At 66.1% G+C, this 25,026-nt stretch overlaps 1 protein-coding gene across 1 annotated transcript; it reads right to left on the bottom strand.

Moving 5' to 3' along the window:
• Positions 1-3,768: 3,768 nt before the first annotated feature.
• Positions 3,769-24,115, bottom strand: USP43 (ubiquitin specific peptidase 43; the record flags this gene model as incomplete). The annotated part of the gene is made up of 15 exons (XM_054221966.1): positions 3,769-4,433; positions 4,531-4,635; positions 6,845-7,003; positions 7,986-8,334; positions 8,517-8,646; positions 8,753-8,830; positions 9,314-9,417; positions 10,650-10,761; positions 10,858-11,005; positions 12,056-12,179; positions 12,259-12,394; positions 12,712-12,804; positions 16,136-16,236; positions 19,726-19,869; positions 23,882-24,115. Coding segments are annotated over 15 exons (2,682 nt in total), but the record flags the coding sequence as incomplete, so codon positions are not given.
• Between the last annotated feature and the right edge of the window lie 911 nt (positions 24,116-25,026).

The following is a 25,026-nucleotide window of genomic DNA, read 5'->3' as shown; positions in this document are numbered from 1 at the left end:
CAGCGTCCCTGTCCCCAAGCTCATCCTTGCGGCACCCCGGGGGCCAGCACCGGCCACCGGCACCGAGGGCCACCGGCACGCCAATTTTGGGTGGCAAAGCGCCCGGTTTGGGGGCAGTCGCTGTTCTTTATTTCATTTTTTTTTCGCCTTATCCAGACTTTGCCTTTCGACCGGGTGCCTGCGCCCCCCCCCACCTCCGCCCCTGCCCTTCCTCCACCCCGCAGCACCCACGGTCCTGGGGCGATGCCACCATCTCCGTGGCCCGATGGCAGGTGCCACCGGGTACCGGCCAGGTGACAACGAGCTCGCCGGCGCTTTGCAGCGGGATTTCATTTCTTCGGCTTCTTCTTCCCCCTCTGCTTGTTCGCCGGAGGAGGACGGGACCTGACCAGCAATAACCTGGGGACGCAGGATGTGGCCCCCCCGGGCTCTCGGGGTGCCAGCGGGCGAGGGCGCACGTCCCTGGGCACCCGCTGTCCCCGTGGGTTGGTGGCTTTGGTCGTGCATGCGAAGACAAATTAACCTTTTATCCTTTCCAGAGAGATAAGACAGAGAGAGAGCTATATATATATATATCAGCAGAGATATATATATATTATATATTTGTATATATATATAGAAAAAAAATTATATAGAGATTTGTTTTATTTGGAGCCATTCCCGCCCACCCGGTGCACAGAGGGAGGATGGAAATGGCAGCGCTTTGCCCCCCCACCCCAGCCCCGCTCGCGCCGTGCCCCTCGCCCCCGGCGGGCACCCGGGGGCCCCCCGCACCCCGAAGCAATCAATAAATCCGTGTGCCACTCGCTGTGAACTGCCCAGCGGCGCTGGCGGCTGGTTAATGGGAGAATGGGGGGGTTGGATGTGGGTTGGGTGGGGGGAGTAAAATGGTGGGGTGGGGGGGGGGGGTCTGCGTGGGATGGTGGGGGCCTGGTCCAGTGGGATGGGGCAGAGCCAGGCATGGGGTGGGCCCAGCGTGGATTTGGGGTCATCCTGGCCCACATTTGGGGTGGGCCCGGTATGGATTTGGGGTCATCCTAGCCCGGATTTGGGATGGTCCCAGCTTGGGTTTGGAGCCTGAATTTGGGGTGATCTGAGCCCGAATTTGGGGAGGTCCCAGCCTGGATTTGGGGTCATCCTAGCCCAGATTTAGGGTGGTCCCAGAATGGATTTTGGGGTCATCCTAGCCCGGATTTGGGATGGTCCCAGCTTGGGTTTGGAGTGGCCCCAGCTTGAATTTGGGGTGATCTGAGCCCAGATTTGGGGAGGTCCCAGCCTGGATTTGGGGTGGTTCCAGGCTGCATTTGGGGTGGTCTGAGCCTGGATTTGGGATGGTCCCTGCCCGAATTTGGGGTGATCCCAGCCCAGATTTGTGCCCACTGATGGATTTAGGACACGGGCTCTGGGAAGGTGCTTTGCTGGAAGAAATGGGCCTTAATGAGGGTTTGGGTGATAAAATGATGGGGTTTGCTCTATGTGGGCTGCCGTGGTCCCAAGGGATGGGGGAGCATCAAGCCTGGGGTGGGGTCAGCCTGGATTTGGGGGTCGTCCCAAAAAGGACTGCGTGGCTGGCAAGTGTCACGCATCCCAGGCAGCTGCCGGGCTCAGCACCGCTCCCCCAGCACCCCGAAGGCGGTGCGATGCACCTGAGCTGAGGCTGGGTGCAGGGGGGGGACTCATGGGACACAGGGGGTTCATGGAGTGCAGGAGGTGCTGAGGCTCTGCGGCGTGTGACGTGCCACCAGGAGCCCCAGGGCCACCTCTGACAGCAGCTCTGGGACCTGCTCCAAGAGGGTGTCAGGGACACTTGGGTGCTCTGGATGTTGCAGGGAGCCAGAAGGTCTCAGATGTTCAGGTTGGGTCGTAAAGGTGGTGTCAGCCCTCCCTGCCCAACAGCGTCTCTCAGAGCAGCAACCACCCTCCAAATCCAGCAGTCTTTGGCGATGGTGGCAAAGCACTGGGCAGCACGGCCATCCCTCCCAGCTGACCCCCATCCCCACGGCACGGCACCCCCTGGACACTGGCATCCCATGGGACTGCATGGCTCGTGACATCCCATAGTCAGGGAGATCCCACGGCGGATCACACCCCATGACCAGTGGCATCCCATGGTCAGTGCCCTGGGGAACCTGTTGTGCCCAGGGGTGCCGCTTGCCTGGGGTGACACACGTGTGCCAGACCCACATTTGTCCCCTGCTGCAAAGCAGGGTCACAGCCACGGCATCAGCAGTGGCCTTAGCCTGGAGCAGCCCTCCAGCAAGGGATGGTCTTCTCCACCTTCATCTCCTCCTCGACCTCAACTCAATCCTAGTTCCTCCATCTCTACTTCCATCTCCACCTCCATCTCCTCCAGTTCTACCTCCGTTTCTGTCCCCATGTCCATCACGTCCACCTCTATCCCACCTCACCCAGCCTTACTTCCTCCACACCCACCTCCAGCTCCTCCACCCCAATCCTCCCTCCTCCACACCCACCTCCAGCTCCTCCGCCCCAATCCTCCCTCCTCCACACCCACCTCCAGCTCCTCCACCCTGATGCCACCTTCATGTCCGCCTCCATCCCCCTCTTCCTCTCTTCCACCTCTGCCTCCATCCCCTCCATCTCCACTTTGATCCTACCGCCTCCACCGCTGCCTCCTGCTGTGGCTGCGCCACTTTTCTCCAGACACCCCCTTCCTCAGCCCCATGGCGCCACGACTCTGGTGCTCCTCATGCTGCCACCACCCCCTAGACCTCCCACCAGGCACAGAGCCACCACTGACCCCACCACAGCACGCACCGGGCCCACCGCCGATGGGACACGAAGCCCTTCCCGCGCCTGGATGCGTCCCCCTGGGATGGATGTTGTCCCCAGGCACCGCACCGGGCTCCTTTCACGTGTCTTTAATAGAAACGGCGGGCGGTGGGGCCGCAGCCCCCTGTCCCCCCGGCCGCATACAAAAGCTGGCTGGAGGAATCGCGTATTGCATAGACCTTGGTGTGGGGGGGCCCGCCTGCCCCCCCCGGGCATAGTCGCTTTTTAGAAAACAAAAAGCGTCTCGGAATAAAACTCTCCTGGTACAATAAATACTCTCACGTCCCAGAGCTGGCCCAGCCAGGGAGCCCACGCCTGCCCACCCGCCCGCTTGCCCGCCCGCTCCCTGGGACGGGCCACGGGGAGGCGAGCGGGCGATGCCCCCAGTTCAGGATGCCCCTGGGTTGGGATGCCCCTGGTTTCAGAGCCACCGGTTCGGGATGAGCCCAGTTTGGAATGCCGCGGGGTTGGAACAGCCCCGGGTCGGGATGCCCTGATTTAGGAGCTTTTGGGTTGGGATGCTCCCAGGGAGCCCCTGGTTTGGGATGCCCCCGGTTTGGGATGCCCCTGGTTTGGCATCCTCTGGTTGGGGAGCCTCCAATTTGGGATGCCCCCAGTTTGGGATGCTCCTGGTTTGGGATGCCCCCGGGTTGGGATGCCCCTGGTTTAGGAAGTGCCCAGTTTTGGAGCCTCCGGTTTGGGATGCCCCAGTTTCGGGATACCTGAATACCTCCAGTTTGGGGATGCCCCAGTTTGGGAGCCCCGGGTTCAGGACCCTCCCAGCTTGGGACCCCACCCCAGGTTGGGACGTTCCCAGTTCAGGCTGACCCTGCTTTGGGATGCCCTTGTTTGGGATCTCCTGGGTCAGGAGCCCTTGGGTTGAGACACCCCCAGTTTGGGACAGCCCCCACTTTGGGAGCCCCCAGTTCAGTTCAGGAGCCCTGGGGGGGGGGGCAGATGCCCACTGGCCGTGGCTCAGAAGCTGGACTCAGGCACGGCCGGGCTGCACAGGGACCCCAGGGGCTGCCGTCCCCGCTGCAGCGTGGCCCCGGGGGGACCCCGGGCGGCCATGGGGGTTCCCCCCGCGCCCCTGCCCAGTGAGGCCGAGCGTCGCAGACCCCCCTCGGGGCGCGGGGGGAGGCTGGCCGAGCTCTGCGAGCGCGCTATGGCCACTGAAGCGGGGGACAGCCGTGCCGGGGGGACACCCGCATCCCCCTCCGGCCGCGGCAGCCCGCTGCTCTGGCTTTTGGGGGGCAGGCGCAGGGTCCCCTCGGCGCCAGCGCTGGCGGCTCGCCGCAGCAGGGGCACGCGGAGGGGCCGGCGGGGGGCTCGGGGGGTGCCCGCTTCTTCCTGCCCCTTGCCGGGCTGTTTCGGGGGGCCGGCTGGCGGGGGGCTGGTGGCCGGAGGGGTGTCGGGGTGGCCGTCCCCACCCGTGGCGAGCGGCAGGAGGGAACGGCGTGTGCAGCGTGGCCGGCGCCCCGACTCCAGATAGGCCACCAGCTCCCCCGGTGCCCCCCGCTCCTTGCCGGAGAAGGACCAGCGCGGGGGCACGGTCCTGGGGGGGCCACCGGCGGGTGACAGCTTGACGCTGAGGCTGCGGCCCTGGACGCCCCGCACCAAGGGTCTGGCCTCGAAACCACCTGCAATTAAAAAAAAAAAAAAATAATAATGAGTTGGGAGGATGTGGGGGGCACCCCGGGGGCGCTGGGGTGGGGAGGGGGGGATGCTCGGCATCACCTTTCTCCGGGGCGGTGGTGCCATCGGGCCGGGTGGCCGTGGTGTCCCGCGCGCTGCCCCCCAGGCGGGCCAGCCAGTGTCCCGAGGGCCAGGGGGCAGCGGGGCCTGCGGGCAGCGGGAGGGTGAGACGGGCGGTGGGGTCCCGCCGTGCCCCCCACCCCGACCCTGCACCTGCAGGTGCACGCGTGTCGTGCTGCGCGGGCGCGTGTGCCACCGCACGCCAGCGGTGCCCCGCTGCTGCTGCCCGCCCCCCCGTCCTCCCGCACGCACATGTATGTGCAGGCGTGTGCGCCCCGCTGGGCTGTGCAACTCTGCGCACGCGTGTCTGTGTGCGCAACGCTGCACGCCGGGGTGCATGGCGTGCCTGCGCGCACCTGGCTGTGCTGTGTGTGTGTGTGTGTGTGTGCGTGGTACTGACCATGCACACATGTGCACGCGTGTCCGTGTGTGTGCAGCCGCCCTGTGTGCACACACCATGCTGCCCATGTACGTGCCGAATGCACGCACTACATATGTGTGTATCGTTCTGTGGGCACACGTGTGCACTCAGCGGTGCTGAGTGTGACTCGTGTGTCACGCATGGGACTGCACGCATGCACACATGCACCTACCACACGTGGCTGCAGGCGTGCGCACTGGGCTGTGCTGTGTGTGCACATCACCGTGCGTCCCGGTGTGCATGGCACAGCTATGCTGTGTGCGCGTGTGTGTGCGCGCGCGTGCGCACGCCTGATGGACTGTCCACGCGTGTGCATGCATGCACGTCCATGTGTGCATGCAGTTCTGCCCTGTGTGGGTACACGCCTGCTGTACTGTCCATGCACACGTGTGCGTGCGTGTCCCTTTATGCATGCAGCTCTGCCCTCTGTGTGCATGTGCCTGCCATACGATCCATGCATGCGTGTGCATGCGTGTCCATGTGTGCACGCAGCTCTGCTCTGTGGGGGGGTGTGTGCACATGCTTGCCATACTGTCCATGCACACGTGTGCATGCGTGTCTGTGTGTGCATGCAGCTCTGCCCTCTGTGTGTGTGTACATGCCTGCTGTACTATCCATGCATGCGTGTGCATGTGTGTCCATGTGTGCGTGCAGCTCTGCCATGTGCATGTGCCTCCCTGCCAGACTGTCCATACATGCGTGTGCATGCGTGTCTCTGTGTGCACGCAGCTCTGCTCTGTGGGGGGGTGTGCACATGCTTGCCATACTGTCCATGCACGCATGTGCATGCATCTCCATGTGTGCATGCAGCTCTGCCCTCTGTGTGTGTGTGTACCAGGCTGCCTGCTGTACTGTCCATGCACACGTGTGCATGCATCTCCACGTGTGCACGCAGCTCTGCCCTGAGTCTGTGTGTACCTGACTGCCTGCCATACTGTCCATGCACACGTGTGCATGCGTGTCCCTTTATGCGTGCAGCTCTGCCCTCTGTGTGCATGTGTCTGCCATACAATCCATGCATCCGTGTGCATGTGTGTCCACGTGTGCACGCAGCTCTGCTCTGTGGGGGTGTGTGTACATGCTTGCCATACTGTCCATGCACACATGTGCATGCGTGTCTATGTGTGCGTGCAGCTCTGCCCTGTGCATGTGTGTGCATGTGCCTCCCTGCCAGACTGTCCATGCACGCATGTGCATGTGTGTCCGTGCGTGCACGCGGCTCTGCCCTGAGTCTGCGTGTACCTGACTGCCTGCCGTACTGTCCATGCACACGTGTGCATGCGTGTCCGTGTGTGCGTGCAGCTCTGCTCTGTGTCTGTGTGTACATGACTGCCTGCCATACTGTCCATGAACATGTGTGCATGCGTGTCCGTGTGTGCGTGCAGCTCTGCCCCCTGTATGTATGTGCCTGCCATACGATCCATACATGCATGTACATGCGTGTCTGTGTGCGCGTGCAGCTCTGCCCTGAGTCTGCGTGTACCTGACTGCCTGCCGTACTGTCCATGCACACGTGTGCATGCGTGTCCGTGTGCGCGTGCAGCTCTGCCCTGTGCACGTGTGTACATGCCTGCCCTACTGTCTATGCGCGGCTGTGCACGCCTGCCCATGTGCATGCGCGTGCCTGCAGCCGTGCTGCGCGCACACCCCACGCTTGCGCACGTGCCTCTGTGCGTGCACCCCCCACCCCATGCACGCACACAGCTGCGCCCCCCCCTTTTCCACGCACACGCCTGGGGCCCTGCGGCACACGCGTGTTCCCCCGGCCTCTGTGTGCCCGTGTGTGCCCTGGGCCGTGCCCCCCCCGCGTGCCCGGGGGCGGTGGGCTGGGGGTGCCCGGGTGCCGTGGGGGTGCGGGGAGATGGGGGTGCTCACCCCTGCCGGAGCTGCCGGCCGCCCCCGCGGGCACGGCGTTGCGGCGCTGGTAGAAGAGGATGTAGGCGCTGCGGGTGCTCACCTCGGCCTCCTGCACCCCCTCCACCCTGCTGTCGTCGTAGCTGTACCACCGCCCGTCCAGGGCGTTGCAGCAGTAGGCTGGGGGGGCAAGGGGTGGGGGGGACACTTAGGGTGCCCCCAGGCCGCCCCCGGCCCCAGGGTGCTGATAGGGGACAGGTCCCTGTGTCACGCCTGCCCTGGCGAGGCTGCGACATCGTCCTGGGTGTCGCCTGCGCCCCGGCTCCCCTCTGTTGTGCCCCATAGCACCCATTCCTGAGGTGCCCCCCAACTCCACGCCGTGCCCCCACAGCAGATCCCCGAGGTCCGTCCCCCCCCAACCCCACAGCATATCCCCCCGAGGTGCCCCCCTAGCCCCACGTTACGCCCCAAATTGCAACCCCTGCTGTGCCCCCTGAAGTGCCCCCTACTCTGCTGCCATGCCCCACGGCACAACCCTGCAGTGCCCCCCCCCAAGCCCCATACCCTGCCCCATGGCACAACCCTGCAGTGCCCCCCCAAGCCCCAAAAATTGCCCCACTGCACACCCCCTGCCACGGTCCTCAACCCCACACTGTGCCCCCCAGCACACCCCCGGCAGTGCCCCCAAGCTCCATGGCACACCCCCTCCAGTGCCCCCCCAAATCCCATATCATGCCCCCCTGCGCACCCCTTGCACTGCCCCCCAACTCCACACCCTGCCCCATGGCACAACCCTGCAGTGCCCCCCCCCAACCCCCATATTATGACCCCCCCCCCACTCCCCTTGCAGTGCCCCCCAACTCCACACCCTGCCCCACGGCACAACCCTGCAGCGCCCCCCCCTAAACCCCATAACGTGCCACCCCTTGCAGTGCCCCCCAACCCCACACCCTACCCCACAGCACACCCCCTGCCATGGCCCCCAACCCCAACACTGTGCCCCTCCGTGCGCCTCTTGTAGTGCCTCCCCCCGCCATCCCCACCCCGTGACCCACGGCACAACCCTGCAGTACGCCCTAAACCCCACACCCTGCCCCACGGCACACCCCCTGCAGTGCCCCCCACCCTGCTCAACCACCCCCCACGCACCCCCCGCGCTCACCGGTGTAGTGGCCGCCCTGCATGCTGCCGTGGTGGTTGCAGACGGCGTACAGGTCGTAGAGGTAGTCGCGGGGGCAGCTCGGGGGCAGGCAGAGGGGGGGCTGCCAGGGCGCCCAGCGCCCCAAGAGCTGCCCGCCGGCCTGGCCCCGCTGCGCCACGTGGGGGGCCATGTCGAGACCCCGCAGGGGGAACCTCACCAGCGTGGTGAGTTTGTGCCGGTGCTCAGCCACCTGGCGGAAGCGCTTGAGGTGGATGATGAGGATGTCGGGCAGCGTCCAGAGGCTCAGCTTCACCGTGCCCTGCTGGGGCACCTTGCAGTGCGGGCAGCGCCAGGCGTCGTCCGGGGCCAGCTGGGGACACCACATGCCGCGGCCACCTCCCACCCCAACACCCCCACCGCCACCACCCTCCAAACCACCCCCGGCACCGCAAACGCCGCCAGCCGCCGTGCCGCGGGCAGGGCTTGCCCTCGCCGGGGGCTCTGCTGGGTGCAGGCAGGGCGCGGGCAGGGCGCGGGCAGGGCGGCCGGTACCTGCTCCTCCTTGGTGTAGAGCTGGAAGCACTCGTCCAGCGTGCAGCTGTGCTGCTGCCGGTGCGCTTGCTGCTGCAGCCGCACGCTCTCCGCGTCCTGCACCACCTCCTCCTGGATGTTCCCGAAAAGGCTGCGCGGGACAGGGCCGGGGGCGGGGGGACACGCCAACGGGTGGGGGTCAGGGAGGGTGAGCTGGGTGCTGGGGTGTCTCCCCACCCTAGGTGCAAGGGCCTCACCGCTCTTTGGTGCTCACGTCCCACTCCACCGTCAGCTTCACGTGGGGAGGGCCGCCCGCCTCGCTCAGCTGCAGCGCTCTGGGGGCGAGGACGAGGTGAGATGCTCCCCAAAATCCCTGTCCCCATGGGGTCACCTCCTTGCCAGCTTCCGGTGGCAGGCAGGGACGGTCACCGCCTCCCCAAGCAGCACTCATGGTGGGGACATGGTGGGGACCCAGACTCTAGTGAGCAGGGGGGCCTGTGGCCACCCACAGTGACACCACTGGCCACCCACGGTGACACTGCGGCCAGCCACAGGGACGCCTTTGGGCAACCACGGCACCAACACAATCACCCACAGGGACACTGTGGCCACCCATGGTGACACCACTGACCACCCACGGTGACACTGCGGCCAGCCACAGGGACGCCTTTGGGCAACCACGGCACCAACACAACCACCCACAGGGACACCACGGCCAGCCACGGGGACACTGTGGCCAGCCACGGTGACACCACCGGTCACCCCCAGGGAACGAGGGGACATGCTGGGGACAATCCCGTTCCCACGGGCACCCTTACCTCTCGACGGCGGGGTGGCAGAGCGGGCGGGGGTCCTGCGGGGACAGGTAGGCACAGGGGGCCGAGCCCCCCGCCAGGCGGATGCGGAAGAGGGCTCCCGCGCCCTGCAAGGGGAGAGGGGGCTGTGGGGCTGGGGGGGGGGCAGAGCCCCCCCTGCCCTCTGGCATCACCCGGGGGGAGCTGTGCTTTGTGAAACGGGACAAAAAACCAGCCCAAAAATCAGGTTTCTTTGGTCCCCGTGGCCAGGCTGGCAGGAGACACCCGTGGGGATGGGGATGTGGGGCTGGGGGATGACCTGTCCTGCTGGCTGCGGTGTGGCTGGGGGACAACGGGGCGCCTTGGGGACACCAGTGCCCCTGGGATGGTGGCACCTGGGTGCTGGGGAGGGTGGTTGGGCCGGGAGCTGGGCGCCACCATTGGCCACCCATAGTGACAATGCAACTGCCCACGGGGACACCATGGCCACTCACAAGGACACCACTGGCCACCCATGGTGACACCACTGGCCAGTCACAGGACAACATGACCACCCACTGTCCACCTGCAGTGAAAACATGACTATCCACAGGGAGACCACTGCCACCCACGGTGACACCACTGGTTGACTGCAGTGCGAATATGACCACCCCCCAGGACAGCGTGGCCACCCACAGTGATCATCAGCTGCCAGCATCAACAACACAACCACCCCAGGGCCACCACAATCACCCACAGTGATACCGTTGGTCACCCATCGTGACCTTGCAACCAAGCACAGCTCCACCATGGTCACCCACAGTGACACCAGTCAGTGATGATGCCACCGTGGCCACTCACGGCTGTACCGTGGCCAGCCATGCAGACACTATGGCAACGCACAGCTCCACCACAGCCACTCATGGAGACACCACAACCACCCATGGCTCCACCATGGTCACCCACTGAGACACCATGGCTGCCCACAGCTCCACCAGAGCCACTCATGGAGACACCATGGCCACCCCTGGTTCCACCATGGTCACCCATGGAGACACCATGGCCGCACATGGAGATACCACAGCCACCCTCGGAGACACCATGGCCACCCGTGGAGACACCATGGCCATCCATGAGGACACCATGGCCACCCACAGCTCCACCATGGCCACCCCTGGTTCCACCACGGTCACCCCTGGAGACACCATGGCCACACATGGAGATACCACAGCCACCCACGGAGACACCATGGCCACCCACGGCTCCACCATGGCTACCCATGGAGACAACGCAGCTCCATCCCCCCCACAGCTGTGGTGCCAGCAGCCCTGGCCGAGTGTGTCCCCAGGAGGGGACAACGGTGTCCCCCCCTCCAGCTCACCTGCGCCCGCACCTCTCCCCGCAGCAGAGCCCGCAGCTGGGCCAGGATGCTCTGCTGGAGCTGCTCCCAGGAGACGCCCCGCTCCTCCCGCAGCACCAGCGGCGGCCCGAACCTGGGGACAGCGGGGGACAGCGGGCTGAGGGGGGCCCCCGCGCCCCCTCCCTCGGGGGGCAGGCGGGGGGGGGGGGGGGCGGGCGCAGGCGGGTACCTGGCGAGGCGGGGGCCATCGCCCGCCGTGTTGCAGAGCAGCAGCAGGATGCGGCCGCCCGCCCCGGGGTGCAGGCAGTCGGAGGAGCGGGCGGCGGGCGGCGGGCGCTGGGCCGCCCCGGGGGAGGCGGGCAGGCTGCGGGGACACCCTGCGGCAGGGCAGGGGCAATTAAGGGGGTCTCATTAACAGACGTTAATTAGAGCCGGGGGGGGGGGCCTGTGAGCCCCTGCCTGCAGCACGGCTGTCTTTGCCCCCAGGCTCCCCACCAATCATAGCCCAGGGGGCAAGGCTGCCGCCAATCGCAGCAGAGCACACCTGCCTCCCGCCAATCACAGCCAAGTACACTTGCCTCCAACCAATCGCGGGGCGAGGGGAAGGGGAGAAAAAGGCTCCCACCAATCATAGCAGAGAGGACACAGCTCCCAGCAATCATAGCAAGGCACACCTGCCTCCAACCAATCACAGCAAGGCATGCCTGCCCCCTGCCAATCACGGGGCAGGGGGAGAGAGGGGAAAACAAGACTCCCACCAATCAGAGCGGAGCACACTTGCCTCCAACCAATCACAGCAGAGCACACCTGCCTCCCACCAACCACAGCATGAACGCCAATGCTCCCACCAATCACAGCAAGAGGACAGAGTTCCCACCAATCACGGCAGAGCACACCTCCCTCCCACCAATCATGAGGCTGGAGGAAGGGGAGAAAAAGGCTCCCACCAATCACAGCAGAGCACACCTGCCTCCCACCAATCACAGGGCAGGGGGAGAGAGGGGAAAACAAGATTCCCACCAATCACAGCCGAGCACACCTGCCTGCAACCAATCATAGCAGAGCACACCTGCCTCCCACCAATCACAGGGCAGAGGGAGAGAGGGAAAACAAGACGCCAACCAATCAGAGCCGAGCCCACCTGCCTCGCACCAATCACAGCTAAAGCCATCACCCTCCCCCCAATCCCAGTGGAGCGCAGCTGCCGCTGCCCAATCACAGCAGCCAGGACACCCCCCACCCCCCCACCAATCACATCGCACCTCCCAGCCACCAATCGCAGCGAGGAGACCCACCACTTCCCACCAATCCTGGCGACGCTCCCGCCTCCTCCCCCCCCCCCCCCCCCCCGCCCCGAGCTCCCAGCCAATCCGAGCGGGGCGGGCGGGCAGCCGCCAGCCAATGGCGGGGCGGGGGCGGGGCAGTACCTGCGCGGCGGGCGGGGGGCGGCTGGAAGGCGTAGAGGGGAGCCCCCTCCCCGGCAGCACCCAGCTCCTCCGCGTCGCCCAGGGAGCGCAGGAAGCCCCGCGGGGACACCTCGGCCAGGATCACCTGCGGGACGGCACCCCGCGCCCTCAGTGTCCCTCCTGGGGGTGTCCCCCGGCACGTCTCCTCCCCTGCGCCCCGTTACCTGCTCCGGGGGGATGCGTCCCTCCCGCGCCACCATCTCCCGCAGCTCGGCCACGGTGCCCAGCAGGGGCACGGCCAGCCCCACCCGCACGAACCGCCGGCGCTCGCACTGCAGCACCAAGGTGACGTTGAGAGCCCTGGGGACACCAAGGGACAGGACACGCGCACAGGCGTCAGCGGGGAAGGCCGCGGCGCTGAGACCCAACAGCTGCTCGTGGCCACACAGGAGGTATCCGTGTCCTGGCTCCGACTCCAGAGCGACAAACACCCATCGGACACACAGGGCAAGAGCAGGGCAAACACCCTGCAGCCCTGGCCGTCACCCGTCCCAATGCTGCCACCACCTCCCGAATTAATAATTTACCCCAAAACATGCAAATTACTCTCATTGGAGCCAAAGCCCCACTGGCCGGCAGCTGTGCCTCTCACCACGGAGGTGCGGGGCCGGGCTCACCTGGTCTGGCGCAGCGGGATGGGCAGGGAGATGCACAGGAAGGGGTCGAAGGTGTTGCTCTGCTTCAGGCAGTGAGGGCACGTCAGGGAGGACCTGCAAAACATGGCCGGGGCGCGTCACCGGCACGGGGACGGCACCCTCAGATTCCCCACCCTGGGGCTGGAGCACCCTGCCATGGGTACCGCATCCCAGGTAACCGCATCCCGGGTAACCACATCCTTGGTACCACATCCCAGGTACCACACCCTGGGTACCATATCCCAGGTACTGCATCCCGGGAACTGCATCCCAGGTAACCCGCATCCCAGTACCACATCCTGGGTACCGCATCCTGGGTACCGCACCCTAGGCACCTCATTTGGGTACTGCATCCCAGGTAACCACATCCCAGTACCACACCCTGGGTACCACACCCCAGGTACTGCATCCCGGGAACTGCATCCCAGGTAACCTGCATCCCAGTACCACATCCTGGGTACCGCATCCTGGGTACCGCACCCTGGGTACCGCACCCTGGGTACCGCACCCTGGGCACCTCATTTGGGTACTGCATCCCAGGTAACCACATCCCAGTACCACACCCCGGGTACCGCACCCTGGGTACCGCATCCTGGGTGCCGCATCCTGGATACTGCACCCTGGGCACCTCATTTGGGTACTGCATCCCAGGTAACCACATCCCAGTACCACACCCTGGGTACCACACCCCAGGTACTGCATCCCGGGAACTGCATCCCAGGTAACCCGCATCCCAGTACCACATCCTGGGTACCGCACCCTGGGTACCGCATCCTGGGTACCGCATCCTGGGTACCGCACCCTGGGCACCTCATTTGGGTACTGCATCCCAGGTAACCACATCCCAGTACCACACCCTGGGTACCACACCCCAGGTACTGCATCCCGGGAACTGCATCCCAGGTAACCCGCATCCCAGTACCACATCCTGGGTACCACATCCTGGGTACTGCACCCTGGGTACCGCACCCTGGGCACCTCATTTGGGTACTGCATCCCAGGTAACCACATCCCGGTACCACACCCCGGGTACCGCACCCTGGGTACCGCATCCTGGGTACCGCATCCTGGGCACCTCATTTGGGTACTGCATCCCAGGTAACCACATCCCGGTACCACACCCCGGGTACCACACCGCGGGTACCGCATCCTGGGTACCGCATCCTGGGTACTGCACCCTGAGCACCTCATTTGGGTACTGCATCCCAGGTAACCACATCCCGGTACCGCACCCTGGGTACCACATCCGGGTACTGCATCTCAGGTAACTGCATCCTTGGTACCACATCTCGGGTACCACAGCCCAGGTACCGCACCCCGGGTACCACATCCCGGGTACCGCATCCCACGGGGCTCAGATGGCCCCAGCATCACGCAGGATTTGCACAACCTCCTGCCAGGGTGACACACCACAGCCTGTACCCACCTGCCCAGCCCAACAGTCTGTTCACTCTGAAACCTAACAAGGGCACCCACGGTAACTGGTGCTACAGAAGGCAGAGTGAAATCCCAGGGTTGGGGGGTCTCTCATCCCATGCATGGCCTTGAACGCCCCCCCAAATCCTGCTCCCCCTCCCAGGGCTTGCAGAACCCAGGGCGGCTTCTGCCTCCTGGAGGCTTTGGGGTGACCCCAGCCCACCTGGGTGGGGGGTTAAGCGGGGACACCCGCACCCGCCAGGGTGGTATCTCCATCAGCATGGCAGGGACAGATCCTGCACCCGCCGGGGTTGCACTCCCAGCACGGGGCCGGGGGCAGTATCCAGTCCCACCACCATGACACAGGCTGTGCCCCACGGACACCACCAGCTTCCCCGGGGCTGCCGGCTCAGCCCCCCGCTCCCCACCACGGCACAGCCGCCAGCTGCTGGGGAGCCCCGGGGACAGTGAGGGGGGACCCGGCCACTCTGCCAGGGGACATGGAGCCATCGGGGAGGACCAGGTGCCCCCACAGCATCTCACAGGAGATGCTCCACCAAAGCCTGGTTTAACCGAACCTTTAAACGCCAACAACCACTTTACCCCCTGTTTCTTTTTAATTCTGTCTTTTTAATTCGGGTTTGTTTTTTTTTTTTACCCTCCTTTTTGTTCAACAAAAAGGGGAAAAATAAATTAAAAACCAAATCAAAATCCTGGGCCCTTGTTATCTGTCACCTTGAAGAGCCACTGAGCTCCCCGGGATGCAGCAGCACCAATTAATAAATTCTTTTGCACACAGACGGGCGCTGGCACGCGGAAGGGGGTGGATAATTAAAGCGCCTTTTTTCATACAGGGCGAGGGATTAATTGAGCGAGGAAGAAGGACTTGTGGTGCCAGATGTGTCTCCTCCCGCCTGCAATGCCATGGCACGGGGACGGGGTGGCCAGACGCTGTCTCAGCTGGATGAACATGTGGGGTGTCCCGTCACCCACGTGGGGGGCACCCATGTGGACGGATGGATGGATGGGATGGATAGGATGGATGGATGGGATGGATAGATGGGGGGGGACGGACAGATAGATGGGATGGATGAATGTCTGGGACAGATGGACGGACGGATGGATGTCTGGGATGGATGGATGGATGGGATGGATGGATGGATGGATGGATGTCTGGGATGGACGTCTGGGATGGATGGATGGATGGATGGATGGATGGGATGGATAGATGTCTGGGAGGGTTGGATGGATGGATGGATGGATGGATGGGATGGATGGATGTCTGGGATGGATGGATGTCTGGGAGGGATGGATGGATGGATGGATGCCTGGGAGGGATGGATGGATGGATGGGATGGATGGGATGGATGGATGTCTGGGAGGGATGGATGGATGGATGGATGCCTGGGAGGGATGGATGGATGTCTGGGATGGATGGATGGATGGATGGATGGATGGATGTCTGGGTGGGATGGATAGGGGGGATGGATTGGGGGGATGGATGAATGTCTGGGATGGATGGATGGATGTCTGGGATGGATGGATGTCTGGGAGGGACGGATTGATGTCTGGGAGGGATGGATGTCTGGGAGGGATGGATGGATGGATGGATGTCTGGGAGGGATGGATGGATGGATGGATGTCTGTCTGGGAGGGATGGATGGATGGGATGGATGGATGGATGGATGGGATGGATAGGGGGGATGGATTGGGGGGATGGATGGATGTCTGGGATGGATGGATGGGATGGATGGGATGGATGGATGTCTGGGATGGATGGATGTCTGGGATGGATGGATGTCTGGGAGGGATGGATGGATGTATGGATGGGAGGGCTGAAGCCTCTCTGCAGGGCTGAGGGCTCCCCAGCTGATCCCTTCCTTGGGCTCGCAGAGTCCAGCCTCCCACCAGCAAAGCCCCCCCAGCGCTGCCCGGGGCTGGCAGGAGGACAAAGCCCCCATCTGGGCAGGATTGGGTCCTCCCCGCTCACCTGTACTGCGCCTGGAAGTGGCTCTGCACGAAGCTCTGCCCGCGGGGGTGCTGGGCGGGCGGCGGGGAGCCACCAGTGCTGCCATTCCCATCCTCGCCGGGCTGTGGGGACAAGAGACAAGGGCAGTGAGCGAGGCGCCGAGGTGACCCCCACCTTTATAGAATCACAGAGCCATTTAGGTTGGAAAAGACCTTTAAGGTCATCAAGTCCATTAACCCAACACCGCCAACTCCACCACTAAACCATGTCCCTAAAGGGGTTGGGGGCACATCCCAGTGAACCAAGCCCAGCTTCGGTGTCCCCATGGCATGAGGACAGGCTGAAGGTGACGCCGAGGTGACCCCTGCCCGGCACCCACCGGCCTGGCACTGCCATGCCCTCCAGGCTCCCCACGTGCCTTCGCCGGGGGAAATGTGGGGGTATGTTCCATCCGACCAACCACAGCCCCGGTGCCCGGAGCCTGGGGAGGGAAGCTGGTTCCCCAGCAATGTCCCCCCCCAGGGAGCCCCAGCGCCCACAGACACACACCTGCAGGGTCGGCAGCCCCGGCAGGGAGACGCCCGCGGCACGCGCTGTGCCGGCAAACGCACCCATGGGTGCTGGGAGCGGCCGCGCTGTGGGGCGCTGTGGCGTGGGCGGGCGAGACGGTGGGATGCTGCCACGAGCAGGTGTCCGTGTGCCTGTGCGTCCGTGTGCCTGCAGGACGAGCTCCTGGAGCGGGTGCGCACATTCCTGTGCACGCGCCCGCCGGAGGCAAATGCGGCCGGGTGCGAATCAGCCACGTGGAACTCCCCAGAACTAAAATGAGCCCCGGCTGGCACCATGCCCTCTCAGGCAGGCGTGCCAGCACCGGGCTGCCACTGCCACGTGTGTCCCCGGCGCGGCACCTCGCATGTCAAGCCCAGGCACGTCCCGCTGGCACGGCACCCTGATCCCCGGCACGTCCCCAGGCACAGCACCCAGCACACCAAGCCCAGGCACAGCACCCTGGCACGGGCACCCCGAGCCCAGGCATGGCACCAGGCATGCTGAAGCCAGGCATGGCACACCAGCGCGGCACCCTGATCCCAGGCACGGCACCCAGCACCCCGACCCACTGCCCCAGAGCTGGGCTTTCCGGGGCCGGGTGTCCGGGGCAGGCGGTGGGAGCAGTGCCATTCCACCAGCGCCCCTCCGGCTGGCAGGGCAGGCGGCCCTGTGAGCGCTTGCTCCACTCTTGAACCAGCCCTCGGCCACCTCCCCATGTCACCGTCCCCCTGGGCCTGCCCCGGACCCCTGACCTCTCTCCGGGTCTGATCCAGCAGCTCCCAGCACCCCGAGCCGCTGCAGCCAGCCGTGCTCCCGGCTGGACGCCCGCACCCATTCCCTGTGGCAAAACCCACGGCACGTCCCTGAGCAACAGCAGGAGCAACGCTGGGCCCCCATCCCTGAGAGAAACCAGCTTTTCCATGGGCTGGATGCAGCAGCGGGGGGGGGCGAGGAGCCCTGCAGGAGGAGCCCTCTCTCCATCCCCCCGCTTGGTGCATGGGGAAACTGAGGCACGGCAGGGACCGACACCGAGGACAGGGCTGGCAGGCTGCCTGCGCCCCTGCCGCTCGCTCCCAGAGCCAGCACAGGATCCGTTCCTCCATCCCGAGGAAAGGCTGGATGCCCGGCCAGGGAAACAGCCCTCTTTGCCAAATTCGGGGGATGCCAGCACTGTCTGCGGGAGGTAAGACATGCTCCACACCCAGGACACCTCAGGTCCTCTGCTCCGCTCCGTAGGGAGCGGGGATGTTGGGATGTGACCATGTCACACAGCCAAACCCGCCTGGTTAGGGTGTCTCCTGCCCCCCCCGCCTGCCACCCCCCTGGGAACCGCAGGGACCCCCCCGTCCCCGCACACACAGGACAGGAGCCACCGGCTTCCCCCCTGCTACGGGCACGCAGAGCCCGATGGCAGAAGAGATGCTGCAGGAAGAAGCCTCAGTAGCTTGGGAAAGGACTGGGCTGTTTCGGGGTAAGAAAAGGAGGTTTCGGTGTCGTGATGAGCAAGACTGAAAATCAATGAGGTATTTGGCCGGGAGGTGGATTTTCCTCATGCCATCTGCTGGCACCAGTTCCCGCTGAGCCTGACGTGTCCTTACGGTCTGCCCGGGTCCATCTGCTGTGGCAGAGAGGGGACCTCCAGCCTTCCTGGCCACCAAAGCCTCGGTCCCCCCCGCCCCGGGGTGGCCCCAGAGCCGCTGGGCACCCATCAAACAGCCGGGGGGGTATTTCCACCCCTCCAGCCTGCCCGGTTCTGTGCCCTGGACCACCGACCTCCTCCCCTTCTGCTTTCCAGCAGCTGAGCTCCCCGGTCCCCGAGCCTCGGCACAGGCCTGTCCCGGGCCAAACTGTCCCCCCGTCCCCACCCTTCGGTACCTGCACAAGCCCTCCCGCCCCCAGCCCGTGTGACCCACAACGGGGACGGGCGCGTGTGTGCCCAGCTCCATCCACACTTCAGAGCCGTTACTCAGGCTCACAACCCGCATGGGACACCCCCGCCCCAGGGACGCGGGCACAGGGGTGCCACTCGGGTGGCACCCCCGCAAAAGGGGCTGAGAGAACGGAGAGGGGCCGGGGGAGGCTGAGCCAAAGGGAGGATGCTGGGGGGACACAAAGGGTCCTGTCCCCAGATCCAGGTGGGTGCCCCGGCCATTGCCACGGCACTGCTTCCAGCGTGGGCAGCCGCAGGCACCGCCGGTGTCACACCACGGCCTGCGGCACGCGCTGGCACCTCACAATTACCAGGCGAGCAAGGGGAGCTGCCTGATGCCAGGCTCTCCCAAACAGCCTGGGGGATCCATATACCTCTGGGGAAAGGCGGGCAGGGCTGAGGACGGCTCAGCTCGGTGCAGGGATGGCTGGACAAGAAGGGCTGGAAGCCCCGAGGCTTTGGAGATGGGCACCGCAGCTGAACTCTCTCAGGTGGGACAGAGCTGTGCCCGTGCAAGGGGCTGCCCGAGGGGTCCCCGACCCCCAGCCCTCGGCCCCAAACCCCCCTGCCCCAGGCTGGGGACAGGGAGGAGGAAGCTGCTCCCGGGACCCCCGTGCCCAAGGCGGGCACCACCCCCGAAGCGGGGACAGCACAAACCCATCGGGCTGCAACGGGCAGCGCCGCGGCAGGGCCAGGGCGATGCCACGAGCGCAGATGGATGGAAGAGACTTAATTACTCGTTTTGCCAGCAGCAAAGCCGCCGAGCGCTGTAATTACAGCGGGCTTAGCTGCAGGCGGGGCAGGGGGGGACGGGGGGGGCTGGATCTCCTCCTGACCGAGCAACCCCAAGAATCAGAGTGCTCAGCTGGACGGGCTCTTGCCGACACCCCCACGCTCTCCCAGCACCCCGACCACCCTGCCCAGCCCCACAGCACCCAGACCCCGCCATCCTCCCCGCCCCCCCCCCCACCATCAACCGCACCACCCGCGTCCCCATCCCGTACTGGGGATGGGGGGAAAACTCCAGCCCGCCCCCTGCCAGCACATCTCGGCTTCCCCGGTGCCAGACCTGGCGTGGACACCCCCCAAGCCTGAGCCAGGGTGTGCGGCCACCCCGGCGGGGGACACCCACCTCCTCCTCGGGGTGGCGGGTCTGCTGGGCGGGGGACGCGGCGCCCAGGTCCTCGTGCATGCGGTCCAGCAGCCAGAGCAGGAACTCGAGGGCGTCGTGCTGCGCGTTGCCCCGGAACTGGGCGCTGTGCTTGGAGACGATGTTCTGCAAGAGAAGGGCAGGGAGGGAGCTCAGCCTCCGGCCTCGGCCGCCCGGCACTAACGAACGGCCGGTTCGTTAGCACCCATCACAAACACCCAGCCCTGCTTCCCGCCACCAACCGCGTCTGCCCTCCTCCTGCCTCTGCAGGGACACCGCCGCCACCCCGGGGACAGCCGAGCCGTGGAGACGCCGGCACATGGGGCCAAGGCAGCAGCTCTGTGGCCCATCACCGTGGTGTCCTGGCTGTCAGGATGGGGTTGGGAGGGGACAGCTTGCCACAGGCGAAGGGACACAGCACACCACAACGAAGACAATAGGGGCGAGCCTGGCCCATGGGGGACCCACCGGTGTCCCCTGCCCTGCGCGCTCCGACGGCACCAACTCAGTGTAACAGCCAGGGGAAGGAATTCCCAGTGCTGGGAATAGCCAGCAGGCAGCAGCTCTCCCCCAGGCCCTGCCTGCCCCTGCCTGCCCCTGCCGCCCCATCACCAGCAGCCAGCCCAGTGCCTCCCCGTGCCTCAGTTTCCCCAGCCAGGCGACGCTGGCGGTGCCAGGCCCTAGAAGAGACGAGGGCTGTCATGGAGTCAAACCAACGTATGGCCCGTGGGGTGGGGGGCTGCCCCCGCCCTGCCCGCACAGGCAGGCTGCAAGCCCCCCCGCAAACCTCCTGCATCCCAAAACTGGCGACGCTCGGCCCATCGGAGCCTGGCACTCAGCACCCTCCAACAGAAGTGGGTGAGCGCAGGGAGGGGGCACCAGAGTTGTTCCTGGTGGAGCCACGTGCCAGGGGGTTCCCACCAGCCCCCCCACGCCGGGGGCAGTGCTGGGGAGGGGGTGCTGTCCGTCCCTCCCCCCAAAGCCCTGCCAGCTCCCTCCGCTCGCCCCCTCTCCTCCTTCCCCCCGGCCCCGCAGTGGGTCCCCGAGAGGTGCTGACGGGGTTCCCCAGTGCTTTCCCCCCATCTCCCCCGCCCCTCGTCTCCCCCCCCCGGGACAGGCAGCTCTGTGCATGGCACAGGGGTGATGAAACCACCGTGATGCTCCCTCTTGGGCGACCTGGTGGCAGGTCCTCGTGCCACCAACCGGAGCATCCCCCTGCCCGTGCCTGGATCAGGCCCGAATCTCTGCGCCTGCCCCCCACCAGCCATCGGCCACACCACGGTATTTCGGCTAATTAGCATTAATTTCACTGTGAGGCGAGCAGCGCCATGCCCTTAAGGGGGGGTTCCCCCTCCCCGTGGGCTGTGGTGGGAAGAACGTGGCTGGGAACGCCATGGGGCTGAGGCGAGGGGCTGTGAGCCAGGATGGGACCCGGGGACAGGCAGGGGACCTGTGGGGTGGCCGACGAGGCAGCGCTGCCGGCTCAGAGGGGGTCCCTCCTCCGAGACCCACCTGGGTGGCACCCGCGGGGGGCCCATCGCCAGCTCCCAGCCCAGCTGTCCCAGGCTGGGGTCACCTCTCTCAGCACAGGGAGCACCCCTAAAGGCAGAGCTGGGGGTCCCCAAGGACCCATCCCTGAGCCTGGGCTGGGGGTGGCTGCTCAGAGCTGAACAGAAAAAGGACAATTTGGGGATCTCCGCCCCAAAACCAGCACGGCGAGGGAGAAACCCTGACCATCCCTGTCTATTTTAACCAGCTGAGGCAGTTAAACCCCAACCATCCGCGGTGATTCTAACCAGCACGCCGGGACCTGCCGGGACAAGGATCAGACCTCGAGCATCAGCGGGAAACACCCTGCGCCAAGACCCCTCCAGCCCCCGGCCCCGCTCTCAGCGGTACCAGCATCCCGGTACAAGCAGAGGGAGCAAGGCCACCGCGGATGGGCTTCAAGCAAAACGAGTCGCAGACTCAGCTCTTATTTAAAAATCTTATTTAGGCAGATTTAAAAAAAAAAAAAAAAAGTGGAAACGTATGGAAGATGCAGATAACCACCCGGAGGGAGGAAATTCAAAGCTAAGGCTGGAAGTTTGGGGTTTCGGTTTTTTTTTCGCTCTGTGCCCAAGGAAAGTGCGCGTTTGGGAGCAGAGGGCATGGAAATATTGTGCCCAGCGCTGCAAGAGCTGGTTACTTTGCTACAAGGAAATTAAAGGCAATGAGCACCCAGGAGCACCCCCTGCACCCCGGCAGTCCCTGCGGGGTGGGTGCTGCCACCCTCCAGGCAGGGAAGGGAGGCAGCAGGGAAAGCGGGGGCAGAGCAGTGGGTACCCCAGCCCCTGACCGTGCAGGATCAGCCTGGCCGATGCCGCAGGAGCCGGCAGCGCTGCTGGAAACCCCGACCCGGGATGGGGTGTCCGGCTTCCCAGCAGCTTCTCCCAGCAAAGTTCAAGTGCAGCACCGGGTCCCTGCTGAAATGTCACCCGCGGGCACGTGTCCCTGAGCGCGGGGAGGGGGGGGGGGATGCGATGCCAGGCTAAAAGCATCGCCCGGCACCCAACACCCTGTCCCCACGCTGGGCACGGGCCTGCAGCACGCTGGCATGTGCCCAGCAGGGATGTGACACGCACTCAGTGAGGGGGCCTGAGGACACCGAGGTGGCACCATCCCGCCTTACCCCACCACCACGGCCAGCATCGTGTCCACCCTTACGGCTCCGTGGGGTGGCTGGGAGCTCAGCTGGCCAAGGGGGGTCAGAGCTGGGGTGAAGAGGTTGGGGGGGGGGGGGGGGGGGAAGAGGGACGGATGGACACCGTGGGGCTGGGGGGACAGTGGGGCTGGAGGGCGTCAGCAGGGAAGGGCAAGGTCCATGGGGAGGATGAGGTGGGGGAGCGGGTGCTGAGGGCAAAGAGTGCCGGTGGGAACTGGGAGGGTGCCCGTGGGTGCTGGAGGGTGCTGAGAGCTGGGAGGGGGCAATGGATGCTGGGGGCAGCGGATGCTGGGAGGTACTGGGAGGTACTGGTGGGTGCCGGGAGTGGGAGATGCTGGTGAGCGCTGGGAGCAGTGGGTGTTGGCAGCTGCTGGGGGCAGCGGGAGGTGGTGGGGGGGTCAGGGGCAGCGGGAGGGTGCCCATGGGTACTGGCAGTTGCCACTGGGTGCTGAGAACTGGATGGTGGGAGCAGCGGAAGCTGGTGGATGCCGATAGTGGGGGGATGCTGGCAGGTACTGGGAGAGGCTGGTGGGTCCTGTGAGCCAGGGGGTGCTGGTGAGTGTTGGGAGTGGGAGATGCCGGCGGGTGCTTGAGAGCAGGAGGGTGCCCGTGGGTGCTGGAGGTTGCTGGTGGGTGCTGAGAGCTGGGAGGGGGCCAGTGGATGCTGGTGGCGGTGGATGCTGGGGGGTGCTGAGAGTGGGGAGGTGCTGGTGGGTCCTGTGAGCTCGCGGGTGCTGGTGAGTGTTGGGAGCAGGAGATGCCGGCGGGTGCTTGAGAGCAGGAGGGTGCCCGTGGGTGCCGGTGGGAGCTGAGAGCTGGGAGGGGGCCAGCGGATGCTGGGGGGTGCCGAGAGTGGGGCGATGCTGGCAGGTACTGGGAGATGCTGGGGGGTCCTGTGAGCTGAGGGGTGCTGGTGAGTGTAGGGAGCAGGAGATGCCGGTGGGTGCTTGAGAGGAGGAGGGGGCAGCGGATGCTGGCAGGTACTGGGAGATGCTGGGGGGGTCCTGTGAGCCGAGAGGTGCTGGTGAGTGTTGAGAGATGCCGGCGGGTGCTTGAGAGCAGAAGGGTGCCTGTGGGTGCTGGGGATTGCTGGAGGGTGCTGAGAGCTGGGAGGGGGCAGCAGACGCTGGCGGGTGCCGAGAGCGGGGCGATGCTGGCAGGTACTGGGAGATGCTGGGGGGGTCCTGTGAGCCGGGGGGTGCTGGTGAGTGTTGGGAGTGGGAGATGCCAGCGGGTGCTTGAGAGCAGGAGGGTGCCCGTGGGTGCCGGTGGGAGCTGAGAGCTGGGAGGGGGCAGCGGACGCTGGGGGGTGCCGAGAGCGGGGCGATGGCGGCAGGTACTGGGCGCCGGGGGATGCTGGCGGGTGCCGGGGGGCAGCGGGAGGTGCCGGTGGGGGCGGTGGGTGCCGGGGGGGGCGGCGGGAGGTGCCGGTACCTTGAACTCGGCGGAGAGCTGCGGCGTGTAGTCGCGGGTCCAGAGGGCGCGGACCAGGGCCGCCAGCCGGTGGGTGACCTCGGCGCGGCCGCCGCGGGCGCGGTAACGGCCCAGGGCCAGGACCTCCGCCAGCGGGGCGGTGTTGCTCAGGCACTGCACCACCGCGTTCATGAAGCAGGTGTTCCCGTGGTTCCGCAGCCCCTGCGCGCCCGGCGGCCGCTCCCCCCCGCTCCCCGACGGGCACAACGCCGCCCCCCCGGGGAGCCGCCGCCGCCGCCGCTCCCCGCTGGGGCCGCCGCCGCCGCCCCCGCCTCGGAACCCACCCTCGTCGTCCTCCGAGGCGGCCCGGCGTCGGCCGCGGCCCCCGGCCAGGCGCGCCCAGGTGCGGAGCAGCCGCCCGGCCAGGCTGCCCAGGGAGCGCAGGGCTCGCCGCCGCCGCCCGCCCGCCGCCCGCCGCCCCGACGGGCTCCCCCCGGCCCCCCGCCGCCGCCCGGCCCCCCCCGCCGCCGCCGCCGCCGCGCTCATGGCCCCCGGCGGCCACCGCCCTCCCCCGGCCCCGCCGGCCCCGGCCCCGCCGCGGCGCGCATGGCCCCGGGCGGGCGCTGGGCACCCCCCGCCGCCGGTGCCGCTGCCGGTGCGGGGGCCGGAGGGGCCGGGCGGGCGGTTTTGTGCGCGGCCGGCTCCTCCCCCGGCCGGGCTGGCGCTGGGAGAAGGGAGCGGGAAGGGAGCCGGGAGGAGGAGGAGGAGGAGGAGGAGGAGGGAGCGGGGAGATGCTGCTGCCGCCGCTGGCGGCGGGCGGCGGAGGCGGCCGGGCCCCCGGCTGAACCCGGCGTCCCCAGCATCACCCCGGGGTACCCCAACCCACTGCCCCCAGCATCACCCCGGGGTACCCCAGTTCCCCGTCCTCAGCATCACCCCGGGGTACCCCAACCCACTGCCCCCAGCATCACCCCGGGGTAACCCAGCTCCCTGTCCCCAGCATCACCCCGGGGTACCCCAGACCACTGCTCCCCAGCATCACCCCGGGGCCTTTCCCATGAGTCCCAGCCATGTCACCCACCACCCCCAGCATTACCCCCAGTATAACCACACAACGGGGTACTCCGGCCCCCTGTCCCCTCTGTGGCCCCAGGGCTTTCCCACAG

The sequence above is a fragment of the Rissa tridactyla genome, chromosome 15 (genome assembly GCF_028500815.1).
Source record: "Rissa tridactyla isolate bRisTri1 chromosome 15, bRisTri1.patW.cur.20221130, whole genome shotgun sequence".
Lineage (NCBI taxonomy): Eukaryota > Metazoa > Chordata > Aves > Charadriiformes > Laridae > Rissa > Rissa tridactyla.
Note: the sequence above shows the minus strand (reverse complement) of the source record. Positions and strands in the feature narration are given on the sequence as shown.